The 24,152-nt window shown below is 39.8% G+C and overlaps 1 protein-coding gene across 1 annotated transcript in view; it reads left to right on the top strand.

Annotated features, from left to right (window-relative positions):
• The window catches only part of LOC126235288 (glycerol kinase-like), a 277,633-nt gene that overhangs the window by 116,824 nt on the left and 136,657 nt on the right, over positions 1-24,152 (top strand). Inside the window, exons 5-7 of the mRNA XM_049944014.1 lie at positions 5,652-5,754; positions 8,079-8,189; positions 23,753-24,003. Of these exons, the coding sequence (XP_049799971.1) occupies positions 5,652-5,754; positions 8,079-8,189; positions 23,753-24,003 (465 nt within the window). The remainder of the gene's footprint in view (positions 1-5,651; positions 5,755-8,078; positions 8,190-23,752; positions 24,004-24,152) is intronic.

The following is a 24,152-nucleotide window of genomic DNA, read 5'->3' as shown; positions in this document are numbered from 1 at the left end:
ATGATATATTTGTATCAAAATTATGGCAAACTGCAAAACCTAAGTCTGCAGCTCGTGGTCATGCGGTAGCGTTCTCGCTTCCCACGCCCGGGTTCCCGGGTTCGATTCCCGGTGGGGTCAGGGATTTTCTCTACCTCGTGATGACTGGGTGTTGTGTGGTGTCCTTAGGTTAGTTAGGTTTAAATAGTTCTAAGTTCTAGGGGACTGATGACCATGGATGTTAAGTCCCATAGTGCTCAGAGCCATTTTTTTGCAAAACCTAATGAGCACACATCGAAAACTCACAATAATGTGAGCACACATTGGATCATTGAGTCATGACAACAGTTGTTATGTTTCCTACAGTTTCTTTCAAAATAATTCTAGAAATTGACAACAGAAGGCAGCACCTGTCAAGGGACAGGTAGTTAGATGTCCATACATTGTTCTAATCTGAAATGAGTCCAGTTTTTGAGCAATAGGTGGCTAGTGTGTGAAGAAAATCATGGCCTGAGCTATACTTGGGTGCAATCTATTGAACACAGCATTGTGGCCTGAGTTATACTTGGGCTTGGTTTTCCAAAGTGTTAAATCATCCTGGGAGAGTCACAACAACAGCTTTCATGTCCTTATTACATAGGTTTCTAATTTACTCTCCACTGGACCAAATATCCTGATGCAAAGCATCTAGGTTTGAGTGCAAATGTTTCCCTACAATTTCAGTTTTCTTCTCTGAGAAAATTTGCGTTGAATTTAGTTTATTAGTTAGATTACGTTCTCAGCCATAGAATGTTCTTGTGTTCTACATTCAAACACACTGTCTTCTACCTCCATGTCACCCCTTTATGAAAATACTATATGAACACTAAATAACAAACAGTTGACCTTAATTTTCTACAACATCAGTGGCTGCAGCCATCTGGCCTACTGTCATCTTCTCACCAGTCCTTTCTCTATTACTGCATTAGGTTGTATCGTTTACTGCTGACCTCCCCTCTGGTTCTTCATTGGCGTGTCTCACTGAAGATGGCATTAGCTCCTCAGCCTGTCACTAGTTGACAGAGATTCTCTCAGTATGGCAGCGTCCATTTATTTTTCATCCGCAAAGCATCATAGTTAATCTTGTATCTTTCAGTACTACTATGTGCAATGCTGTGTTCTCTGTTCATGTTTGCTAGTATTGACTCTCGTGGTCTTATTTATGCATCCTTATTTTCTGCTACTTCGTAATACAGAGCTCCTGCATTTTAAATCTTCCTCAACCTCAGTACTTCTGTCAACAAGTTCTTAAGTTCTGCTGCTATAACTGTCCATAAAAGTGTGTGTTCAGTTTAACAGAGCTGAGGTGGGACTGTTCCTCACCTGGGGCACCAAATGTTTGTTCACCCACCTGCAATTTCTAGTTTGCTCTCAGTATCTCATTGATGGAAGACCATCATATTGCTGAAAACTGGTTTGTTGGTGAATTGGCCAACAGTGAAAGTTATACAGCTTTAAGTAAATCTGACTGCCTTTTGCATTTATTGTCACTGATATTAACATGGTGAGTAGTCTCCGATCTTGCTTAAAACTTATGAAACAGTGTGACAGTGGCAAGGTAATCCCAGTAGAGTTTTACATTCAAAAGAACACTACGATAGTTTTAGTTTGCACAGTCTATTAACACTTCAATTTTCTAAATATATGACATAAATACACATATGTCCATGTTGCTGACACAGCCAGAATGAAAGTTACTTCCAGATTTACTCAGAGTACCTGATAAAAGATGCTACGATTGATTACATGTTTCTCATATTACTGTTAGCTGCAAGCCTGTTACATAGTTGTTGAACATATGCTAGATTGCTCAGGACTGAGGATTTTTGGGAAGGGTGGCCTTTATAAAGACTGTCATATGAATATTTTTTGATCTCAGAAACTACATATTAATTTGTGAGACTGCTCGGTTAGAATTTACTAATTTGGGTGAGTTATACTGGGAGTTTCAAAATAAATATGCAGGTTTTTAAGGCTTGGTAGCACTTACTACATTCTTTATTATAAATTATAAATAATACACCAAATAAAACTTCCTGGCAGATTAAAACTGTGCGCCAGACCGAGATTTGAATCGGGACCTTTGCCTTTCGTGGGAAAGTGCTCTACCATCTGAGCTACCCAAGCCCAACTCACGCACTGTCCTCACAGCTTTTACTTCTGCCAGTAAGGTCCCGAGTTCGAGTCTCGGTCCGACACACAGTTTTAACCTGTCAGGAAGTTTCATGTCAGCACACACTCCGCTGCAGAGTGAAAATCTCATTCTGAATACACCAAATGAAAGAGCAACTCAAACTGTTTTGTTTGTATCCCTGTGTGCAAACAGGAAAGTGTGGAACAACCAAGAGTGACTGAAGAATGTGTTGAATGAGCAAGAGCCTTTCATGTGTAGCCCCAAGAAATCAGTTTGGAATGCTAGTTGTGAATTAGCAGTTGCAGTGGCACCTGTGTGGAGGCTTTTAAGGAGACACTTAAAACTATGTCCTTATCATTTGCAGTTGTTACATGTTCTAATTGGATGTTTTCTGTGCCATATCACACTGGAGTAGGATTATAGCCTATCCCTGATGTTATTCAATTTGTACACTGAGCAAGCAATAAAGGAAACCAAACAAAAATTCAGAGTAGGAATTAAAGTTCAGGGAGAAGAAATAAAAGCTTTGAGTTTTGCCAAAGACATTGTAATTCTGTCAGGGACAAAAAAAAAATGGTTCAAATGGCTCTGAGCACTATGGGACTCAACTGCTGTGGTCATCAGTCCCCTAGAACTTAGAACTACTTAAACCTAACTAACCTAAGGACATCACACACATCCATGCCCGAGGCAGGATTCGAACCTGCGACCGTAGCAGTCTCACGGTTCCGGACTGCGCGCCTAGAACCGCAAGACCACCGCGGCCGGCTGTCAGGGACAGCAAAGGACTTGGCAGAGCAGTGGAATGGAGTCGACAGTGTCTTGAGAGGAGGATATAAGATGAACATCAACGAAAGCAAAACAAGGATAATAGAATGTGGTCGAACTAAGTTGGGTAATGCTGAGGGAATTAGATTATGAAACAAGAAACTTAATGGTAGTAGGTGAGTTTTGCTATTTGGGTAGCAAAATAACTGATCATGACTGAAGTAGAGAGGACATAAAATGCAGTCTTACAATGGCAAGAAAAGCGTTACTATTTAAGAAGAGTAATTTGTTAAAATCAAATATAGATTTAAGTGTTAGAAAGTCTGGTGTTTCTTATCTTGATGCACTAGAACTATGGCTCTTTCTTCAATTAGAAGAAGATGAACCACAGAACTTTATTTGGGAGCAAGGTCGTGCACCACCTCACTAGCCTTAACTCAGCATGTGATTAGTTAAACAGTGGATTGGCCACAAGGGGGTGGGGATGGTGGGGGGGGGGGGGGGGACACACACACAGACCTTGGTTTGTGTGCCCTCCGCTTTCACCCAGTCTGCCACCATGTGAATCTTACCTTGGGGGTTCATAAAGGATCATCTGCGAGTGCCTCCACTACCAGCTGATCTGCCTGTCTTTAGAAACAACGTTGGTGCAGCAGTTACTTGAGTCACGTTGATCAAGATTTGGGAAGAAGTTGCTGTTGGCTTGATGTGTGACTAATGATGGCCACATTGAACTCTTATAAGAAAAACTGAGTTGCTCTTTCGTTTGGTTCATTGTTTATAATATTAAATTGAGTGTAATAAATGCTACAGAGCTTTAAAACTAGTATATTCATTCTGAAAGAGCCTGTATATTTCATGAAAGACTTAGTCTGCAAAATATGTAGTGAATTAATAAAGCAAAAAAGTGTACAGAGCTATTTTGTATATCTATGCAGTGAATTCCCTTTTGATGAGTACAATTAATGTATTTAAAATTATGATAAATTATTGAAATTCTTAATTAATGCCTTAATTGGTTAATGAAGGGTGGCATTTGGTCCAGAAAAATGGGGAAACAAAAACATTGTGTCAAACTTGAGAATACAGCAAGTGTAAAGGCTAAATCTGCAACAGAAATTTTGATTGTGTACTAAAATTAATATTAAAAAGTTACTCAGTTTCAGGAAGATTGAATGATTTTACTGTACAGTCTGGATTCTGGTCTTTCTAAATGAGTGCTGACATTACTTATGAAACTACCTATTAGTACAGTCGAAATTGCAATTATATAGTAACAATGTCTACTATTGAATACTTTTAATTAACATAGTTTCTGACAGAACTGCATGCATTATTGGAATGTACATATTTGAAAATTTTGGTTTGAATAACAAACTCACATGAATCAAAGTCTGATTAATGTTTGAAAGATTCTGTCAAACAATAGAAAATCCAGGATGGAATAATCACAATATTATGGAAAGGATAGATCGCTACTCACCATATAGTGGAGATGTTGAGTAGTGGAGATGTTGAGTTGCAGACAGGCACAACAAAAAGACTGCTAAACAAGTAGATTCGGGCAGGTAATATATATGCAGTACATTGGCAACTTGATGAAAGTTGAAAACTGAATAGGAAAAAAATTAATTACTAAGAGGAGTGCAGTCATAGCAAGTGGGGATTGTTCCAGCTTGCAGTGTTATACCACCTCCCACTGAATTATACAGACAAAACTGCGTAATTCAATGCCAAGGAAATAGCTGTACATCATCTTTACAAATATTAGTAAAATTTAGCCACCAAACTTCAATAATTCATACTACATCAAACTCCAACATATCCATTTCCACTTTTAAATTTTCTAATCTGCCTGATTAAGGGATATAACATTCCACACTCTGACCAGTAGGATTTTTTCCTGGTGGTGATGTCCTCCTGTGTAGTTCACACCCAGAGATTTGAACGGGGAACAATTTTGTCTCTGAAATATTTTACCCTAGACGATGCCATCATCATTCAACTGCACAAAAGAGCTGTAAGACCACGGCTAATACCAGTGGAGCAAGGCCATGTTGCCTAATGGTACATTGTTAGATCAGTCAATTATCCACACTGTTGCCCCTGCCGAAAAGGCTGCTACTCCTCTTCAAGAACCAGATGTTTGTCTGGCCTTTCAACAGTAATGTGTCTGTTGTGGTTGTACCTATAATACAGTTGTCTTATTGTTGAGGCACACAAGCCTCACAACTTTGCAAGATCCATGCTTCACGATAGGGTGGGGTGCGGGAGGGTGGGGGGTGGGCAGGTGTAGCATTCAAACATAAGCACATACCACTTAGATGTGCCCTTCTACTCTCTAGAAGAATTGATGAATGAGATTGTTTTGTAATTATTGAGTTTATGGCACAGTGTCCAAAATTATGTTCATATAAATTTTTAACTGTTATAATGTGAATGAAATATAAAATCTTTCTTACTAATTATAGTTATTGTCTTTAAAATATTCTGCTCTATATTACTTACATTCTTTGCAGTATCTTTGCTTGCTTGTTCCGCTTTTGAATGACACAATCACATGGTCCACGGCCATGGAATACGTATCTATAAAGATAATAAGAGATTGTGTTGACTAGTTATGGACAGCTGAGTGATTGCACAATAATGTGGTATCCCAATCATAATAGTCTTTTGTTATTAATGTGCACTTTTGTCACTGCTATGCAGACAATAAATTTTTTTGTTTCAGAGTTTTTGGTGTTCCTAAAGAAATACTGCCTGAAATTAAAAGTTCATCAGAAATTTATGGGCGTATTGCTGTTTCACCTTTGGAAGATGTCCCAATCTCAGGTGTAAGTTCTAATTAATTATAATCTTGTTATGTTAGTGACTTATGTTCAATGACAATGAGATCTTAGTTGGAGTAACATTACTGCAGAGGAATTTCCTTGTCGCTTTTGAATACAAGTTTGAAAATGCTCTTCACAGTTGCGTATATTTCTATAAACATAGTTTTTTAAATTCACAGTAAAATATTTTTATGCTCAGTGGAAGTGGTTCTGTAACTAACTGCCAATGCAAATAAATCTTATATTCTTTCATGTGTTGCACTCTTTGTTTTACAAATGTTTGTAACAGACTGATATTGTATTTCCTGGATACAAGAGCAGCTACTTTACATAGTTACTAGCATGAAGGGAAAAACTTGCTAGAGGTGAGTAATAGGAGAAATTTAGTTGGTCAGTGCTAATTTCAACAACACTGAATCTCATTTACAAATCAAATGGCCCACAACTTATTTTAAAATAATTGACGTTCTGCTCCCATAAGTTGTGTTCTTAGTAATGTTGTTTGGCAGTGATTCAGGTGATCTTTCATGGTTTTATTGTAAATAGGAGGATTAATTTGGCAGAACATATTCTGAGGCACTAGGGAATCATCCTTTTACAGTCAACAACAGTACTTTGCCATGTACTAAAGCATTATCAGCAAACAGTCATACATTTCTGCTCACCCTGTCCATCAGATCATTTAGGTATTTTATGTATAAAGAGAAGAAGAACAGTTCAGGAATACTCCTGATGATACCCTTGACTCTGATGAATACTCATGGCCAACACTTATGGAGGGCAGCAATGCATTAGGGATGGGTGTTATTGTGCCACTGACAGTGTGCTTAGTGTCCTGTAACACCACATCAATCTTGTTTATATGCAAGCAGTTAATCAAAACAGGGTCACAGTATTTCATCCCCAAATAGGGAAGCCCAAATGCTGACATATAAAGCATATTTGCTGTGGAGCCCCAAGAGGTGCCACACAGTTTATGGATGATGTTGGTCCTTCTTTTCGTTTTACCTTAAGACATTTCCTCCCAAGTAAAATATATACACTTATGGCATTATACTCACACTTTGCAGTAGAAAGTTATCGACTAGATGTGAATGAGGAAACCTTCCAACTTGGATGGCTGAGCTCTTAATGATCAATAGTGCCCTAAATCAACATTTGGTTAAATGCTGACCACCGAATAACTGAGAAATGCTTCACTATGTTCTGTAGAAGATACAGCTCATGGTTGCCATACTGGGGAAGGCTTTGAATATGTTACCAGTGTGGCCAAATTGTCAAGTACTGGAGAATCCTGATTTGTTTCTCCAGTTAACTGTGACTTGAAATAAACATTTTTGGGAGCTCTACCTAGTGTGCATTTTGCAAAAATGGTCAAAATGCAGCTGAAGTAGAGGCAGTGAAAATTATCTTAAACAATACACTTTAGGAACCAAGAAGCTTATTAGCAACTGAAAGTAATGACACATGTTTCATTTCCTTATTTCATCTAATTGTTTGCAAAATTCCACTAGGTGATGACACTTATGCTACTGTACTGTAATGGACTGTACCAAAACTCTTACAAACTTTGCATGGCTTCACTACAGTGGATGGAATTGTCACTGCTGTAAACAAAAGAAGTATCTTCAGCACAAGTAATGCATTAATATTGAACATCAATTAATGACACATCAAAACATAATAAAGTCAGAATAGGAATTCAAAAGTGAAAGTTCAAAACTTTGTTGATTTGTTATGGAATGTGGAAACAAAGTGGAAATTCATACGACTTTGGGAGGCTGAGCTAATTGAACTTTCTATGAGCACATAAGGGCTGTACTCCATAGAAGTCCCCCACCCTGCCATTCCCCCACCCTGCCACCTCTGCTGTGTGGAGCTAACTGACATTTCAAGGTGCAGCTTTACTGCTTCTTGTTTGAAATATGTCACTCGGTGTCAACAGTTCTTAAAGAGTTTGGTGTCAATCCACGCCAAAAATATTTGAAATGCTTGCCAATAATTATATTGTGTAATGCATTACTGAAAATATATTTCAACATATCTCTTGAGATGGCTCCACCTTAGAGCCCTTAACTGTTAATTGCTCCTTTCCTGTAGGCTTTCACAATGATGTGTTTTAAGTATCATAAGATTATAAAGCAAGTTTTTAGGTAATCAAGGAGAACAAAAATAATTGTAGGATATACACAGGTTTCCCTTTTATATACCAAATGTATGGAGTTAATATTTGATGAGCTGTTAACTCCATCAAAGTATTCATTTGTTGTTGTGGTTTGAGCAACTGTAAATGAAGATACAGCTATAAAACTTACTTTTATTTTCAGGTGCTTGGGGATCAACAGGCTGCTCTTGTTGGCCAAATGTGCCTGCAGCGAGGGCAAGCGAAGATCACTTATGGAACAGGAGCCTTCTTGCTTTACAATACAGGAACTGCTGTAAGCAAAGCTCACATGTGAAAGAGAAAAAGTTTATAAATCTGTGTAAATTCATTAATTTGAGAGATACTTGTGCTTTGAGGTATTGATATATATTGCGGACTACTTTATACATGATTTGCTCTCAGAATACTTTATACAAGATGATTATTATGAACTACTGCAGTTTAATATTAGAGCAAAAAAGAGTAGCATTTTATGCTTGTCAGAAGAGTTGGCAAGATAGGGGGCGAGGAAGATTACAGATTAATATGCTCTCAGCAACAAGATCACTAGAGATGGATGATGAGTCCAGATTATATTGGAATTGCCTTTCAAAATGGTGATTTAGTTAAGCCTTTGTAAACCTAAATTTGAACAGTCAGACAGGATTTTGGATCCCACTGTCCTCAAATGCAATTCCAGTTTCTTACCACTGGTTACACTGTGTTGTTTGACAGTTTGTGAAATTATTAAGTTTGAAAAAGTCCTGTGAGATGATATTAGCTTCATGCATCAAAAAAGTAACATAAAAACAAAATCAATTTAATTATGTTAACTTTCAAGTTTTGTTTTTTATTCAGTAGAAAAAGTTAGGAAGACAGAGGAGAAGGAGAAGAGAGAAAGAGTGAAGAGGAAAGAAAGAAAGGTTGATTTTTTAAATATATTTAGCACCTGTGGTTTTAACAAGAACAAATGAAGGTCCATAAATCTTTCAGATCAGCTTGGCCCTATACTGTTAGATGTTGTTAAAGAGAGATTTAATTCGTTCTAGATTATGCAGTACTGTGAGATTAGTCCTCCTCTATGATGAAAAGAGTAACATCATGTAGAAATAAGTCATAAAAATAGTTTATGCGTATTGTTGATAATAACTTATAAAGCAGACATGTACATCATTGTGTCATTATGAATTCACCATTAAAACTATTACCAAAAATTTATTAACTTTCATACAAAAAGACCAAAATGAGCAATGTATATTAAAAAGCAGCATCCATGGCAGTACAGAGATTTGTACTATGTGTGGTATTGTTACAGTAGAAAAGAACTGGTTCAATAAAGTATTGTTATCACAAGAAAAACTCAATTTATGGAACATAGTACTTTATAGAGCAAGATGTAAGATACCTGTTGTGTGCATCACTGATGGTATTAACTGGACAACAGTAATACAGTGTAAAGAATAGGCTGAGCAGTTGTTTGTGATTTCTTAAATAATACTGTTTCTGTGGTGGCTCACCAGAGCACGCCAGGGGCCAACCCAGGTGGCCACTATAAGTGGGCCTGTAAACTGTATGGACATGCACTCTATGAAATTGCACATGTGATGAGTGAGGTTACATCACTCCTCCCTTCTAGGTGGTGGGAAAACCACAAACATACATCCATAAAAACACTAGGCGCAGAAAAATGCATGGTATAGAAAGAAAAGCACTGGTAATGTGGAAAAAAGAAAACACTGACCTCAGAAGGCGCTGAGATTGTGAGTCACAGAAAACACCAAGGACAGTGCTGATGACCATTTCATCGCCTGATCACAGTGGTGGTGGGCAGGCAAAGGCAAGTAGTGCTGAAGTGATGAGGTTCGGGTTGGCGTGCTATCCTCCTCATTAGAAGCCTTAGGGCAGGACTGGGGATGGCATCTCTATAGCGATGTTCTTGTTGAGGCTGGTGGTTGGCACTGGAGGTGTCACTGGGGAAGTCAGAGACGATGGCCTCTCAGGATCCAACAATGGAGATGGCTGCGATGTCAGGTGCAGTGGGGGCTACTCTAGCAACAGCAGTCGAGGAGTGAGGGTGGAGACAGGAACCCCAGACAGTAACCTGCCAGGCAGCGATACCCTCTGTGGCACAGGAACAGGCATTGGTGATGGTGGGGATGGGGGAGGCAGTGGTCCCCGGGAACAGGCCCCGTTGTACATGGCCACAGCTGGTCAAAGTGATGGGACAACCGCCCATCGGGAGTGTGGATGATGCACAGGCACCAGCCCTGGTGATGCTCCATGATGACAGGTACTCAGTTTGGTCAGCGGCTGAAGCCACAAACCCAGACAGGCTCACCTGGCCAGAACCATTGCAGAGCTGGGAATGCTGACACACGTGGTGTCGGATGCAGCAGGTGAAAGAGGTTCCATGGTTGATGTTCATTTAGCAGCTTTTCCGGGCTCTTGTCCCCCACCAGAGTGAAACAGCACGAACTCAAAAAACATGCTAAAGCATCTTCAGACAACCTGCCAGACACATACTTCCACAACTGAGTTTTAAACGTCCGAACCTAGTATTCAGCCTCACCATTAGATTAAGGATGAAACGGCGGAGATGAGAGATAGCAAACACCACTAGCCTGGCAAAAAGATGCAAATTCTCGAGAAACAAACTAGGAGTAACCATGGTATACAAAAGTCCCTCAATAGCAAAAATCTTAGACAGGGCCAAAATAGTTGCCACTGCGGACATGGACGGACAATGCACCACATAGGGAAACTTGGAATATGCATCCACTACAATCAGCCATTATTGATTTAGGAAGAGCACAGTAAAATCAGTGTGTAGACGCTCCCATGAGCACTGTGGCATCAGTCATGCAGGAAAAGATGCCTGCAGGGTCACCTGTTGCAGAACACACTGAGTGCAAGTGGCGATAAGCCACATAATGACCCTATGTATGCCTAGCCAGTAGACATGCCAGCGGGTCAGAGCTTTGATGCAAGATGTTCCCCAATGACTGACATGCAGAAGTCACAGAACATTATGGCAGGAAGCAGGAATCACAACCCAGGCAGCATATCCTATGTTGCTTACAAAAGAACGCCATCAAATGCAGTAAGACAGTGCTGGAGAGAGAAGTAATTATGCAAGAGATCCGAGGCATGGCCCGGGGGTTTTTCTGGCCAACCATGCTGCACAGAAGAGAGGACTCGACTAAGTACAAGGCCCGCGGTGACAGCTGATGCTATCATGGCACTAGTGATGGGAAATCCATCGACCACATTCTGGTTCTCAGTATCTAAACAGAAACAAAGCAGCTTGTCCTGATTGAATGCTGGGTCCAGCCCAACTGGAAGGTGAGATAAGGCATTGGCGTTGGCATGTTGCACCATCAGCTGTTAATGGATCTGATAATGATAACAGGAGAGGAAGAGAGCCCAGTGTTGCAAATGATGTGCTGCCTTGTCTGGCATGGAAGCTGAAGGCTTAAAAAGAACTACCAGCGGCTTGTGATCCATGATTAAATGGCACTTAGAACCAGAGAATGAGCCATTGGAATATTTCTTCCATTGAGATGTTTGTTAGATCACCTAGCACTGACAATATCACATGGAGAAAATGTAACCCTCACTTGTCACCTAGTTTGTTATAGCAAGAACAAACCTGAATTATGGAGCACAGAATTTTATAGAGCAATAAGTAAGATGCAGGTTTGCCTGACAATGAACACAGTGTCTGCAGTGTAAAGAATAGGCTGAGTACCCGTTTGCAATCACTTAAACAATGATGTTCCTTTGGTGTCTCACCAAAGTGCCCCAGGGGGCCGACCCAGGTAGTCTCTGTAAGCGGGCCTGTGAACTGTATGGACGCATGCTGTATGAAACTTCACGCATCATGAGTGAAGGTACACACTACATTTTAAGTCTACTGTGCCAGCTCAGAACCAGCTGAAATGATTATTCCCTAACCCTTTTTGTACTTGGCATGTGAAAGCAGGAACAGTTTAGGAAAAAAAGCAGAAACTGATGACAAAGCAACATGTAAACATTTTAATCAAAACAAAGGTTTGTGTTACTTAAGTGTACAAAATTAAATAGTTAAACATATTTAGTCAGAATTTTTATATAAAATTTTTTCCTCTTGCCATAGTGTTTCTATTTAGAATTCAGTATTTGTTTCAAAGGTTTGCTGTATTGAATTCCTTATTACCTTTGTTATCTCCTGATACACTGTGTTGCTGCAGTAATTTCAATTCTGAGCTTGGCAGATCAGTTAAAATAATTGGCATATACAGGGCCCATCTTACAGCAAAATAGGACTGTCCTTCTTTTTCTCATGTCCAAATTTTTTTAAGCTCTCCCATGATATTGCCTGACTGCTGCTTAAGGAAGAAGGATAAGGTAGACTTTTTCTTTTCTGTTTCTTCTGTGTTGGCTTCTTCACCAGTTTTCCATCATTTACCATGTTGGGAAATCCATATTTCCATCCCCTACAAACCATGTTCTTAAGGTCCTCCATGGATCAATCTATCTTTTCATTTGTCAGATGACCCCATTGCATTTGACCCCTGAATTTCCTTCTTTTACCTACTACTGTATCACTCATCCATGCCATATGCCCCCACCCATCTTAGTCTGGCTGATTTTGCTATTCTTCTAACAGGTGGATCTTTATAATCAATGTACAGCTCATGACTGTTCCTCCTCCTTGATTTTCCTATTTTGCAGCCTGGGGTGTAGCAACTTGTGCCAATCCAGATATTGAAATCTGGATTTGACAGGCCACTCATCAGTAGAGTACATGCTGATATTCATCACAGCCATAACCATAAAGATGATACAAGACCATTGTAATCACCTAATAGAAGTCCCTGGCATCTTAACAAACATTGCCTATCATAAGGACAGCTTTCCAACATATTTAATTACTCCCATTGGCACCGGCAATGGCATAAATATAGACTTTGAATATAAATATGTTGACAAAGCAGAATATTCTAAATTTCTGGATGTGTGCATTGATGAGAAATTTAATTGGAAGCAACACATTGATATTCTATTGAAACATTTGCGTTCAGCTACTTCTGCTATTAAAATTATTGCAAAGTCCGTTGATAAACATATCAGTAAATAAGCCTACTGTGCTTATTTTCATTCACTGCTTTCATGTGGCAGTTTATTTTGGGTTAATTCATCATTAAGAGAAAAAGTATTCATTGCACAGAAGTGTGTAATAAGAATGAAAGCAGGAACCCACCCCAGATCACCTTACAGACATTTATTTCAGGAACTAGGGATAGTCACTGTACCTTCACATTACATATATTCACTTATGGAATTAGTTACTAGTAACCCATCCCAATTCAAAATTAATAGCAAAGTGCACAGCTACAACATTAGAAGAAAGGATGATCTTCATTATTCTGTGTTAAATCTGACTTTAGCACAGAAAGGGGTGAATTATACTGCCACAACAGTCTTTCGTCATTTACCAAACAGCATTAAAAAAAAGATTTAGTTATATTGTATATAAAACACCTGATCCTAAACTGACACATTCTATATCATTATGAAATGCCGTACTCATGATATATGGAACAAATATTAATGGAATGAACTCATGTGGCATCCTTACACATTAACCTTTCCGTGGAACACAAAGAATAATCTTTTTGTGCTTACCTAAAATCATAAAGCCATTGTCTGTTTTTGATTAACAGGTGAAATCTTTATAATCTGGGTTAAAAGATAAACATTTTGTATTTTTTTTCAACTTTTAACATTTCTTAAAAGACTGTTTCACTCAGCATTTGTTCATGACAGTCATGCGGAGACATATCTACATTAAACACACCACCAGTAATTTCAACTGACAAGTGTCCGTTCTTCTTACTCAGCTGAAATGATAAACTGCTGTGCAAAAATCTGTTGGGAGTTTTGCCAAGAGCAGATCACATCCTCACCTCAGCCACAAACAATTTCTCACATCAACTTGTACTCTGTTGGTGATTAAAATTGCACCACCATGAAGGTGGCATCCAACAAACATCAAACTGATCGGAAGTGTACTATGTGCTTCAATCTGCAAATGATTAGTATCTCCAATAAACTGCTCAAAGTAGGTAGGAGTCGTGTTTTCTCATTCAGAAATCACACTCAAATGTTGTTTGTTTGTGTGAAGATAACCTAATGCCTCACATAAGATGAAACATCTACCAACTTGCATCACAAATCAACAGTGGCATGACTGTGACCTGTCAAGTTCATGATTTACTGTTCTGTGATACTGTTCTCATGTTCATTGGAATCTCACACCATCATGCAAATATGGAATAACAATTTCAAGATAGTCATACTCAGTGCCATGCAGGACCTGAATAGTCCCATGATGTAGAACAGACATTTTGATTGTGTGAATATGCAGGATCACACAGATACATCATGTACCCTGGGTCAGGAAATAAGCTCGTTTACACCAAGAAAAGTATCGACCTCGACAGTGTGATGGAGTGTCATGTTAAAAGTTGAAAAAAAATACAAAATGTTTGCCTTTTAACCCAGATTATAAAGACCCATCAGCAGAGGAAGGAATGTGCACAGTGGTGCAGCCAATGGCAACATTGCACATAGGAGCAGCACCACATGATATTTTCAGATGAGTCTCAGTTCTGTGTAAGTGTCCAGATGGATGCATCCATGTGTGGATACTCTGAACAGAGCAAATGTTTCCAGATTGAATTTTTTAGCATGATATAGCCCAACATACGACATGGTGGTATGTGGTAATTTAATCCCCTCTTGTTTGCATAGCAGGTAATTTGGACAGCAAGTGTTACATGTAAAGCCCAGAGGCTGTGCCAGATGTGTTGGGCAAAGCTTCATGATGATACTGAACAGTAATTTACAAGTAGGAAACATTGTCCAAGATTGAAGCATTCATGAAACTCGAAGTTTTATTTGTATCTAATGGCATAATTTTGTTACTGTAGTTTGATAATTGGTTCCAACAAGTGAAATAGTAAACTAATAGTGATATGACAATGAATTGTGCTTAATAAACTCTACCCAATCAATCATCATATAATTAAGAAATAATCAGTAATTGACAAGAAGAGTAATTTAAAGGAAGTGAGCAAGTGGAGGGCTTACATGGTGCTGTCCTGATCTACCTTGATAGAGAGAGTATCAACTGTAACCCTGACAAACGTGTTCTCTATATTTCTCACCCACTGAAAACATCTGGTCATGGCTGCCCAGAGGCTGGCATGCTACCTCTCACCAGACACCACAGTTGATGAACTGTGGCACAGAGTTGAAGCAGCATGGTGTGATGTACCCATATCTATCATCCAAACTTAGTTTGATCCAATGCCCTGATGGGTTACAGTCATTGTTGCTGTCAGAGATGGAAGTGCATCATACCAATTTAATAAAATATTCTTCTTCTTATACTGTATATGGACAGTAAGTAAAATTTCATTATTTGAAACTCTGCATGGTTTTGTAATTTTAATAGCCAGCAATGTATCTTTATCTCAAATCTTACACAATCAGTAGGCAGCCACTAGGAGATTGTATCATTGGCAGAAGACACCATACTGGACTACAACAGTTGAACAATATCTCTAATCTCTATAGGGATCAATCAAGAATGGCAGGTTATGGACAAGGTGCATCAAGGGATCCTGAGCTGAGAATGCTCAATACCACCATTACTGTAGTACCATAAACTACTGAATAATTTTTAGTGATAGTGACCACTGTTGGGTGTGTTGGTAGAACATCATCTGTTATGAAGAATCATGATCAGTATTTAATCAACTGAATTACAAGGATGAGATAGAAGATATTCTTAAGTAATAATAATAATAATAATAATAATAATAATAATAATAATAAGCAAACAAACAAAGAACAACACGCATCAATTAAACAATCAGAGGAAAACGAAATCTTAAGACAGCCACCAGAACAAGCACAAATAGAACTCGAAGTAACACACATGTTACATATAGAAGAAAAATTTCAGCTGACATATATAGAATACAAAGACACAAATACAGACATTAGACCATTCTTGCATAGACCGCCAAATAACCCACAAGTCGAAACAACAATAAAAACTATCAGCACAATCATACACAACAAAATAAATGCAAACACAACTATGGAAGAGTTACAACTACTGGTTTATATAGGAGCACTCACTACACTAAATATATACACTAGGCAAAGATCAGAACCAACCAACACACAGAAGAAACCCACAAAACCAGCATGGCAACACAGGTTACAGATCAGAATAGAAAAACTGAGAAAAGACATCGGACAGCTAACACAATTTATAAGAAATGAAATATCAGACAAAAAACGAAAAAGGTTAGGTAAAATCTCACAACAAGAAGCGATAGAGCAATTAGATGAAAAGAAGCAGAAATTACAAGCATTGGCCAAACGACTTAGAAGATACAAAAAAAGTGAAAATAGAAGTAAACAAAACCAAACATTCAACACAAACCAAAAGAAATTTTACCAGACAATAGATAACACACACATTAAAATAGACAATCCACCAAACATAACAGACATGGAACACTTCTGGAGCAACATATGGTCAAACCAGGTACAACGTAACAGGCATGCACGGTGGATACAAGCAGAAACAGATACATACAAGATGATACCACAAATGCCTGAAGTGATAATTTTGCAACATGAAGTCACCCAAGCAATTAATTCTACTCACAATTGGAAAGCCCCTGAAAAAGATAAAATAGCAAATTTCTGGCTAAAGAAGTTCACCTCAACGCATTCACATCTAACTAAATTATTTAACAATATGAATATAATAGAAGGAAACATTCCACGTGGGAAAAAATATATCTAAAAACAAAGATGATGTGACTTACCAAACGAAAGCGCTGGCACGTCGATAGACACACAAACAAACACAAACATACACACAAAATTCAAGCTTTCGCAACAAACTGTTGCCTCATCAGGAAAGAGGGAAGGAGAGGGAAAGACGAAAGGATGTGGGTTTTAAGGGAGAGGGTAAGGAGTCATTCCAATCCCGGGAGTGGAAAGACTTACCTTAGGGGGAAAAAAGGATGGGTATACACTCGCACACACACACATATCCATCCACCCATATACGGACACAAGCAGACATATTTAAAGGTGTTCAGACACTTTTGATCAAATAGTGTACTTGTGCAATAGAACTGAATTATCATAAGAAAGGAGTAGTGTCTTGTGTCATACACAGTTACTTGTCATTGATAAGCAAGGAAATGGGGGAAAAAATTAACTCACTGTCTATTTTCAGGCTTAATGGTTTCCTCCAGAGTCCTTAATGGCATTTGCCCCCAATGAATAACATAACTTCCTGTGTGGTTTATATTAAATTTGTAAAACTGATTATAGGTATATATTATAGATGTATAGTATTATAGATACTTCATTGTGGTTTCTAATTAGCAATAATCTACAGATTTTCTTGTTGCTGTTGTTGTGGTCTTCAGTCCTGAGACTGGTTAGATGCAGCTCTCCATGCTAATCTATCCTGTGCAAGCTCCTTCATCTCCCAGTACCTACGGCAACCTACATCCTTCTAAATCTGCTTAGTGTATTCATCTCTTGGACTCCTTCTACGATTTTCGCCCTCCACACTGCCCTCCAATGCTAAATTTGTGATTCCTTGATGCCTCAGGACATGTCCTACCAACCAATCCCTTCTTCTAGCCAAGTTGTGCCACAAACTTCTATTCTCCCCAATTCTATTCAATACCTCCTCATTAGTTACGTGATCTACCCACCTAATCTTCAACATTCTTCTGTAGCACCACATTTCAAAAGCTTCTATTCTCTTCTTGTCCAAACTATTTATTGTCCATGTTTCACTTCCATACATGGCTACACTCCATACAAATACTTTCAGAAACGACTTCCTGACACTTAAATCTATACTCGATGTTAACAAATTTCTCTTCTTCAGAAACACTTTCCTTGCCATTGCCAGTCTACATTTTATATCTTCTCTACTTCGACCATCATCAGTTATTTTGCTCCCCAAATAGCAAAACTCCTTTACTACTTTAAGTGTCTCATTTCCTAATCTAATTCCCTCAGCATCACCCGACTTAATTCGACTACATTCCATTATCCTCGTTTTGCTTTTGTTGATTTTCTTATGTAAGTAAATTAGAGTACATTGCAATAGCATAAAAATGTTTCATGGGCACAGAAAATTCCTAATAAAAAAGAAAATGGCACTGTAAAACATTTGCATGATTGTTTATTTCAGCCAAAATTAATAGCTAATATGAAGTATTTCAGGAAGGATTAGATAATTTAGATGTAGATATTGCCCTTAAGAGCAAACATCACCAAGCTGACCTTTTATTTTAAGGAGAACTCAACATAATTACAAGATATTAGCCCCAGCAATCAATCCCATGGGAAAACTTGGGCCATAACTCTGATAGCATGAAGTTACGGCCTTCAGATAGTACAAATTTTAAACTTTCATGCACTCTGGTTGTTTGTCACTCGCTCCACCCTTCTGCAGCCACTTAATGACAGAGCACAAAATAGTGTAGAGTGGAGTGAGGACTAGAGCTCTGCTAGTCATGTGATGTTAAACGTGAGGTAAGAGGAGGGGGACGTTGGATGCATCTGCCTAGCTTGTTTGGAAATCTTGTTCGAGAGCAAACATTACTCCATGCAAAAATTAGTTAGTTTATCTGTTTGGATTATTTCAACAATATTCTTGAATTGATATACTAATACAGGGTGATTAAAAAGAATACCACAACTTTAAAAATGTGTATTTAACGAAAGAAACATAATATAACCTTCTGTTATACATCATTACAAAGAGTATTTAAAAAGGTTTTTTTTTCACTCAAAAACAAGTTCAGAGATGTTCAATATGGCCCCCTCCAGACACTCGAGCAATATCAACCCGATACTCCAACTCATTCCACACTCTCTGTAGCATATCAGGCGTAACAGTTTGGATAGCTGCTGTTATTTCTCGTTTCAAATCATCAATGGTGGCTGGGAGAGGTGGCCGAAACACCATATCCTTAACATACCCCCATAAGAAAAAATCGCAGGGGGTAAGCTCAGGTCTTCTTGGAGGCCAGTGATGAAGTGCTCTGTCACGGGCTGCCTGGCGGCCGATCCATCGCCTCGGGTAGTTGACGTTCAGGTAGTTACGGACAGATAAGCGCCAATGTGGTGGCGCTCCGTCCTGCTGAAATATGAATTGTTGTGCTTCTTGTTCGAGCTGAGGGAACAGCCAATTCTCTAACATTTCCAGATACTGTAGTCCAGTTACAGTAGCACCTTCGAAGAAAAAGGGACCAAAAACTTTATTGGCTGAAATGGCACAGAAAACGTTCACCTTAGGCGAGTCACGTTCATACTGAGTTGTTTCCCGCGGATTCTCAGTGCCCCATATACAGACATTGTGACGGTTGACTGTCCCGTTAGTGTGGAAAGTTGCTTCATCACTAAACACAATCTTTGAAACGAAAGATTCATCTGTTTCCATTTGAGCAAGGATAAAATCACAGAAATCGATTCTTTTAATCTTATCAGCTGCAGACAGTGCTTGAACCAATTTCAGACGATAAGGTTTCATAACTAACCTTTTTCGTAGGACTCTCCATACAGTTGATTGTGGAATTTGCAGCTCTCTGCTAGCTCTGCGAGTCGATTTTCCTGGGCTGTGAACAAATGCTTGCTGGATGCATGCTACATTTTCATCACTCGTTCTCGGCCGTCCAGAACTTTTCCCTTTGCACAAACACCCATTCTCTGTAAACTGTTTATACCAACGTTTAATACACCACCTATCAGGAGGTTTAACACCATACTTCGTTCGAAATGCACGCTGAACAGCTGTCGTCGATTCACTTCTGCCGTACTCAATAACACAAAAAGCTTTCTGTTGAGCGGTCGCCATCTTAGCATCAACTGACGCTGACGCCTAGTCAACAGAGCCTCAAGCGAACAAATGTACAACTAAATGAAACTTTATAGCTCCCTTAATTCGTCGACAGATAGTGCTTAGCTCTGCCTTTTGTCGTTGCAGAGTTTTAAATTCCTAAAGTTGTGGTATTCTTTTTGAATCACCCTGTATAATAGAGCAAAACATTCCACATGGGAAAAATATATCTAAAAACAAAGATTCTGCAACTTACCAAACGTAAGTGTTGGTACGTTGATAGAGACAGTAACAAACACAAACACACACACAAATTTCGAGCTTTCGCAATCCAAGGTTTCTTTATCAGGAAAGAGGGAAGGAGAGGGAAAGACGAGAGGATGTGGGTTTTAAGGGAGAGGGTAAGGAGTCATTCCAATCCCGGGAGTGGAAAGACTTACCTTAGGGGGAAAAAAGGACAGGTGTACACTCGCACACACACATATTCATCCGCACTCTGTGTATCTGCTGTAAATGTCTGCTTGTGTCTGTGTATGTGCGGATGGATATGTGTGTGTGTGCGAGTGTATACCTGTCCTTTTTTCCCCCTAAGGTAAGTCCTTCCGCTCCCAGGATTGGAATGATTACCAAATGAAAGTGCTGGCAGGTCGACAGACACACAAACAAACACAAACATACACACAAAATTCAAGCTTTCGCAACAAACTGTTGCCTCATCAGGAAAGAGGGAAGGAGAGGGAAAGACGAAAGGATGTGGGTTTTAAGGGAGAGGGTAAGGAGTCATTCCAACCCCGCGAGCGGAAAGACTTACCTTAGGGGGAAAAAAGGACGGGTATACACTCGCACACACACACATATCCATCCACACATATTCAGACACAAGCAGACATATTTAAAGACAAAGAGTTTGGGCAGAGATGTCAGTCGAGGCAGAAGTGCAGAGGCAAAGATGTTGTTGAATGACAGGTGAGGTATGAGTGGCGGCAACTTGAACTTAGCGGAGATTGAGGCCTGGTGGATAACGGGAAGAGAGGATATATTGAAGAGCAAGTTCCCATCTCCGGAGTTCGGATAGGTTGGTGTTAGTGGGAAGTATCCAGATAACCCGGACGGTGTAACACTGTGCCAAGATGTGCTGGCTGTGCACCAAGGCATGTTTAGCCACAGGGTGATCCTCATTACCAACAAACACTGTCTGCCTGTGTCCATTCATGCAAATGGACAGTTTGTTGCTGGTCATTCCCACATAGAATGCGTCACAGTGTAGGCAGGTCAGTTGGTAGATCACGTGGGTGCTTTCACACGTGGCTCTGCCTTTGATTGTGTACACCTTCCGGGTTACAGGACTGGAGTAGGTGGTGGTGGGAGGGTGCATGGGACAGGTTTTACACCGGGGGCAGTTACAAGGGTAGGAGCCAGAGGGTAGGGAAGGTGGTTTGGGGATTTCATAGGGATGAACTAACAGGTTACGAAGGTTAGGTGGATGGCGGAAAGACACTCTTGGTGGAGTGGGGAGGATTTCATGAAGGATGGATCTCATATCAGGGCAGGATTTGAGGAAGTCATATCCCTGCTGGAGAGCCACATTCAGAATCTGATCCAGTCCCGGAAAGTATCCTGTCACAAGTGGGGCACTTTTGTGGTTCTTCTGTGGGAGGTTCTGGGTTTGAGAGGATGAGGAAGTGGCTCTGGTTATTTGCTTCTGTACCAGGTCGGGAGGGTAGTTGCGGGATGCGAAAGCTGTTGTCAGGTTGTTGGTGTAATGCTTCAGGGATTCCGGACTGGAGCAGATTCGTTTGCCACGAAGACCTAGGCTGTAGGGAAGGGACCGTTTGATGTGGAATGGGTGGCAGCTGTCGTAATGGAGGTACTGTTGCTTGTTGGTGGGTTTGATGTGGACGGACGTGTGAAGCTGGCCATTGGACAAGTGGAGGTCAACATCAAGGAAAGTGGCATGGGATTTGGAGTAGGACCAGGTGAATGTGATGGAACCAAAGGAGTTGAGGTTGGAGAGGAAATTCTGGAGTTCTTCTTCACTGTGAGTCCAGATCATGAAGATTTCATCAATAAATCTGTCCCAAACTTTAGGTTGACAGGCCTGGGTAACCAAGAAGGCTTCCTCTAAGCGACCCATGAATAGGTTGGCGTACGAAGGGGCCATCCTGGTACCCATGGCTGTTCCCTTTAATTGTTGGTATGTCTGGTCTTCAAAAGTGAAGAAGTTGTGGGTCAGGATGAAGCTGGCTAAGGTAATGAGGAAAGAGGTTTTGGGTAGGGTGGCAGGTGATTGGCGTGAAAGGAAGTGCTCCATCGCAGCGAGGCCCTGGACGTGCGGGATATTTGTGTATAAGGAAGTGGCATCAATGGTTACAAGGATGGTTTCTGGGGGTAACGGATTGGGTAAGGATTCCAGGCGTTCGAGAAAGTGGTTGGTGTCTTTGATGAAGGATGGGAGACTGCATGTAATGGGTTGAAGGTGTTGATCTACGTAGGCAGAGATATGTTCTGTGGGGGCTTGGTAACCAGCTACAATGGGGCGGCCGGGATGATTGGGTTTGTGAATTATCTGGATACTTCCGACTAACACCAACCTATCCGAACTCCGGAGATGGGAACTTGCTCTTCAATATATCCTCTCTTTCCGTTATCCACCAGGTCTCAATCTCCGCTAATTTCAAGTTGCCGCTACTCATACCTCACCTGTCATTCAACAACATCTTTGCCTCTGCACTTCTGCCTCGACTGACATCTCTGCCCAAACTCTTTGTCTTTAAATATGTCTGCTTGTGTCTGTATATGTGTGGATGGATATGTGTGTGTGTGTGTGCGAGTGTATACCCGTCCTTTTTTCCCCCTAAGGTAGGTCTTTCCGCTCCCTGGATTGGAATGACTCCTTACCTTCTCCCTTAAAACCCACATCCTTTCGTCTTTCCCTCTCCTTCCCTCTTTCCTGATGAGGCAACAGTTTGTTGCGAAAGCTTGAATTTTGTGTGTATGTTTGTGTTCGTTTGTGTGTCTGTCGACCTGCCAGCACTTTCATTTGGTAAGCCACATCATCTTTGTTTTTAGATATATTTTTCCTACGTGGAATGTTTCCCTCACACACATTCCACATGGGAAAAATATATTAAAAACAAAGATTCCATGACTTACCAAACGGGAAAGCGCTGGTAGATAGACACAATAAATAATTTTGTGTGTGTGTTTGTGTGTTTTTTTATTGTGTCTATCTACCAGCACTTTCCTGTTTGGTAAGTCATGGAATCTTTGTTTTTAATATTTTAATTTAATAATTTAATCATGCCAGTCCCATTGAAGACTGGCACATTTCCTACAGCTGTACTTCACTTTATGGTGTAAAGAAAGTAGTGCGTACCAGCAATGTTAATTAGTGAAAGGCAGTATGCTACTTCTTTAATGACACACTAATTCATTTCATTTGTTTACACTATATTTGTGTATCACAACATAAAAATATTTGAAACAAAGAGATCTCTGGAACCAGCGACAGGTTACAAATCATGTGCTTTGACACAGTGAACAGAGCATGTTGCCAACATCAAAACTGTATTTCACATACCTCTTACTCACTCCGCTGTAAGTATTTCACGCTTGAGCCTTAGCAGCTATGGTGGGCAGAGCAATTGACAAACAAATGGTGAATGCAAAACTTGAATAGCTGTATTTTCAGAAGACTATAATAGTGTACTAACAGAGCACTGTCCAAATTATTATGTGGGATCAGTTTCAGGTGTTGATATCTGACAATTGTGCTTTTTTCTCCTTAAACTAGAGGTCAAGATAGAGATGTTCCCTCATTAGTAGCTTTAGTATTCACAAAATGGAAAAAGAAAACCATGTGAGTACAACACTTACTTCACAGTTCTCTGCAATTAAAATATGTGTTAAATTTACAGGCAGTGCAGTCAAATCAAGGGCTTTTGACAACTGTAGCATACCGTATGGGTGAAAATTCACCTCCTGTTTATGCTTTGGAAGGTGCCATTGCCATTGCAGGTGTTGCATTTCGTTGGCTGAAAAATAACATCAGACTTTTGGAAAATGTCTCAGACTCAGAAAGAGCAGTAGATGCAGCTCATGGTGAAGTTTATTTTGTCCCAGCATTTTCAGGACTTTATGCCCCATACTGGCGAAAGGATGCTCGTGGGTAAGTGTTTTCACTGTCATTGGTGACTAAAATGCACATCATATGACTTGCAACCCTTATATAGAGACATTATATTTTGCATTCTTTCGTATGTAATAGTAACAGTAGGCTGGTTTCATTATTTCTCCCCCCTTTTCCTCTGAATCTCC

The sequence above is a fragment of the Schistocerca nitens genome, chromosome 2 (assembly GCF_023898315.1).
Source record: "Schistocerca nitens isolate TAMUIC-IGC-003100 chromosome 2, iqSchNite1.1, whole genome shotgun sequence".
In the NCBI taxonomy this organism is placed as follows: domain Eukaryota; kingdom Metazoa; phylum Arthropoda; class Insecta; order Orthoptera; family Acrididae; genus Schistocerca; species Schistocerca nitens.
This window is presented reverse-complemented; position numbering and strand designations above follow the sequence as displayed.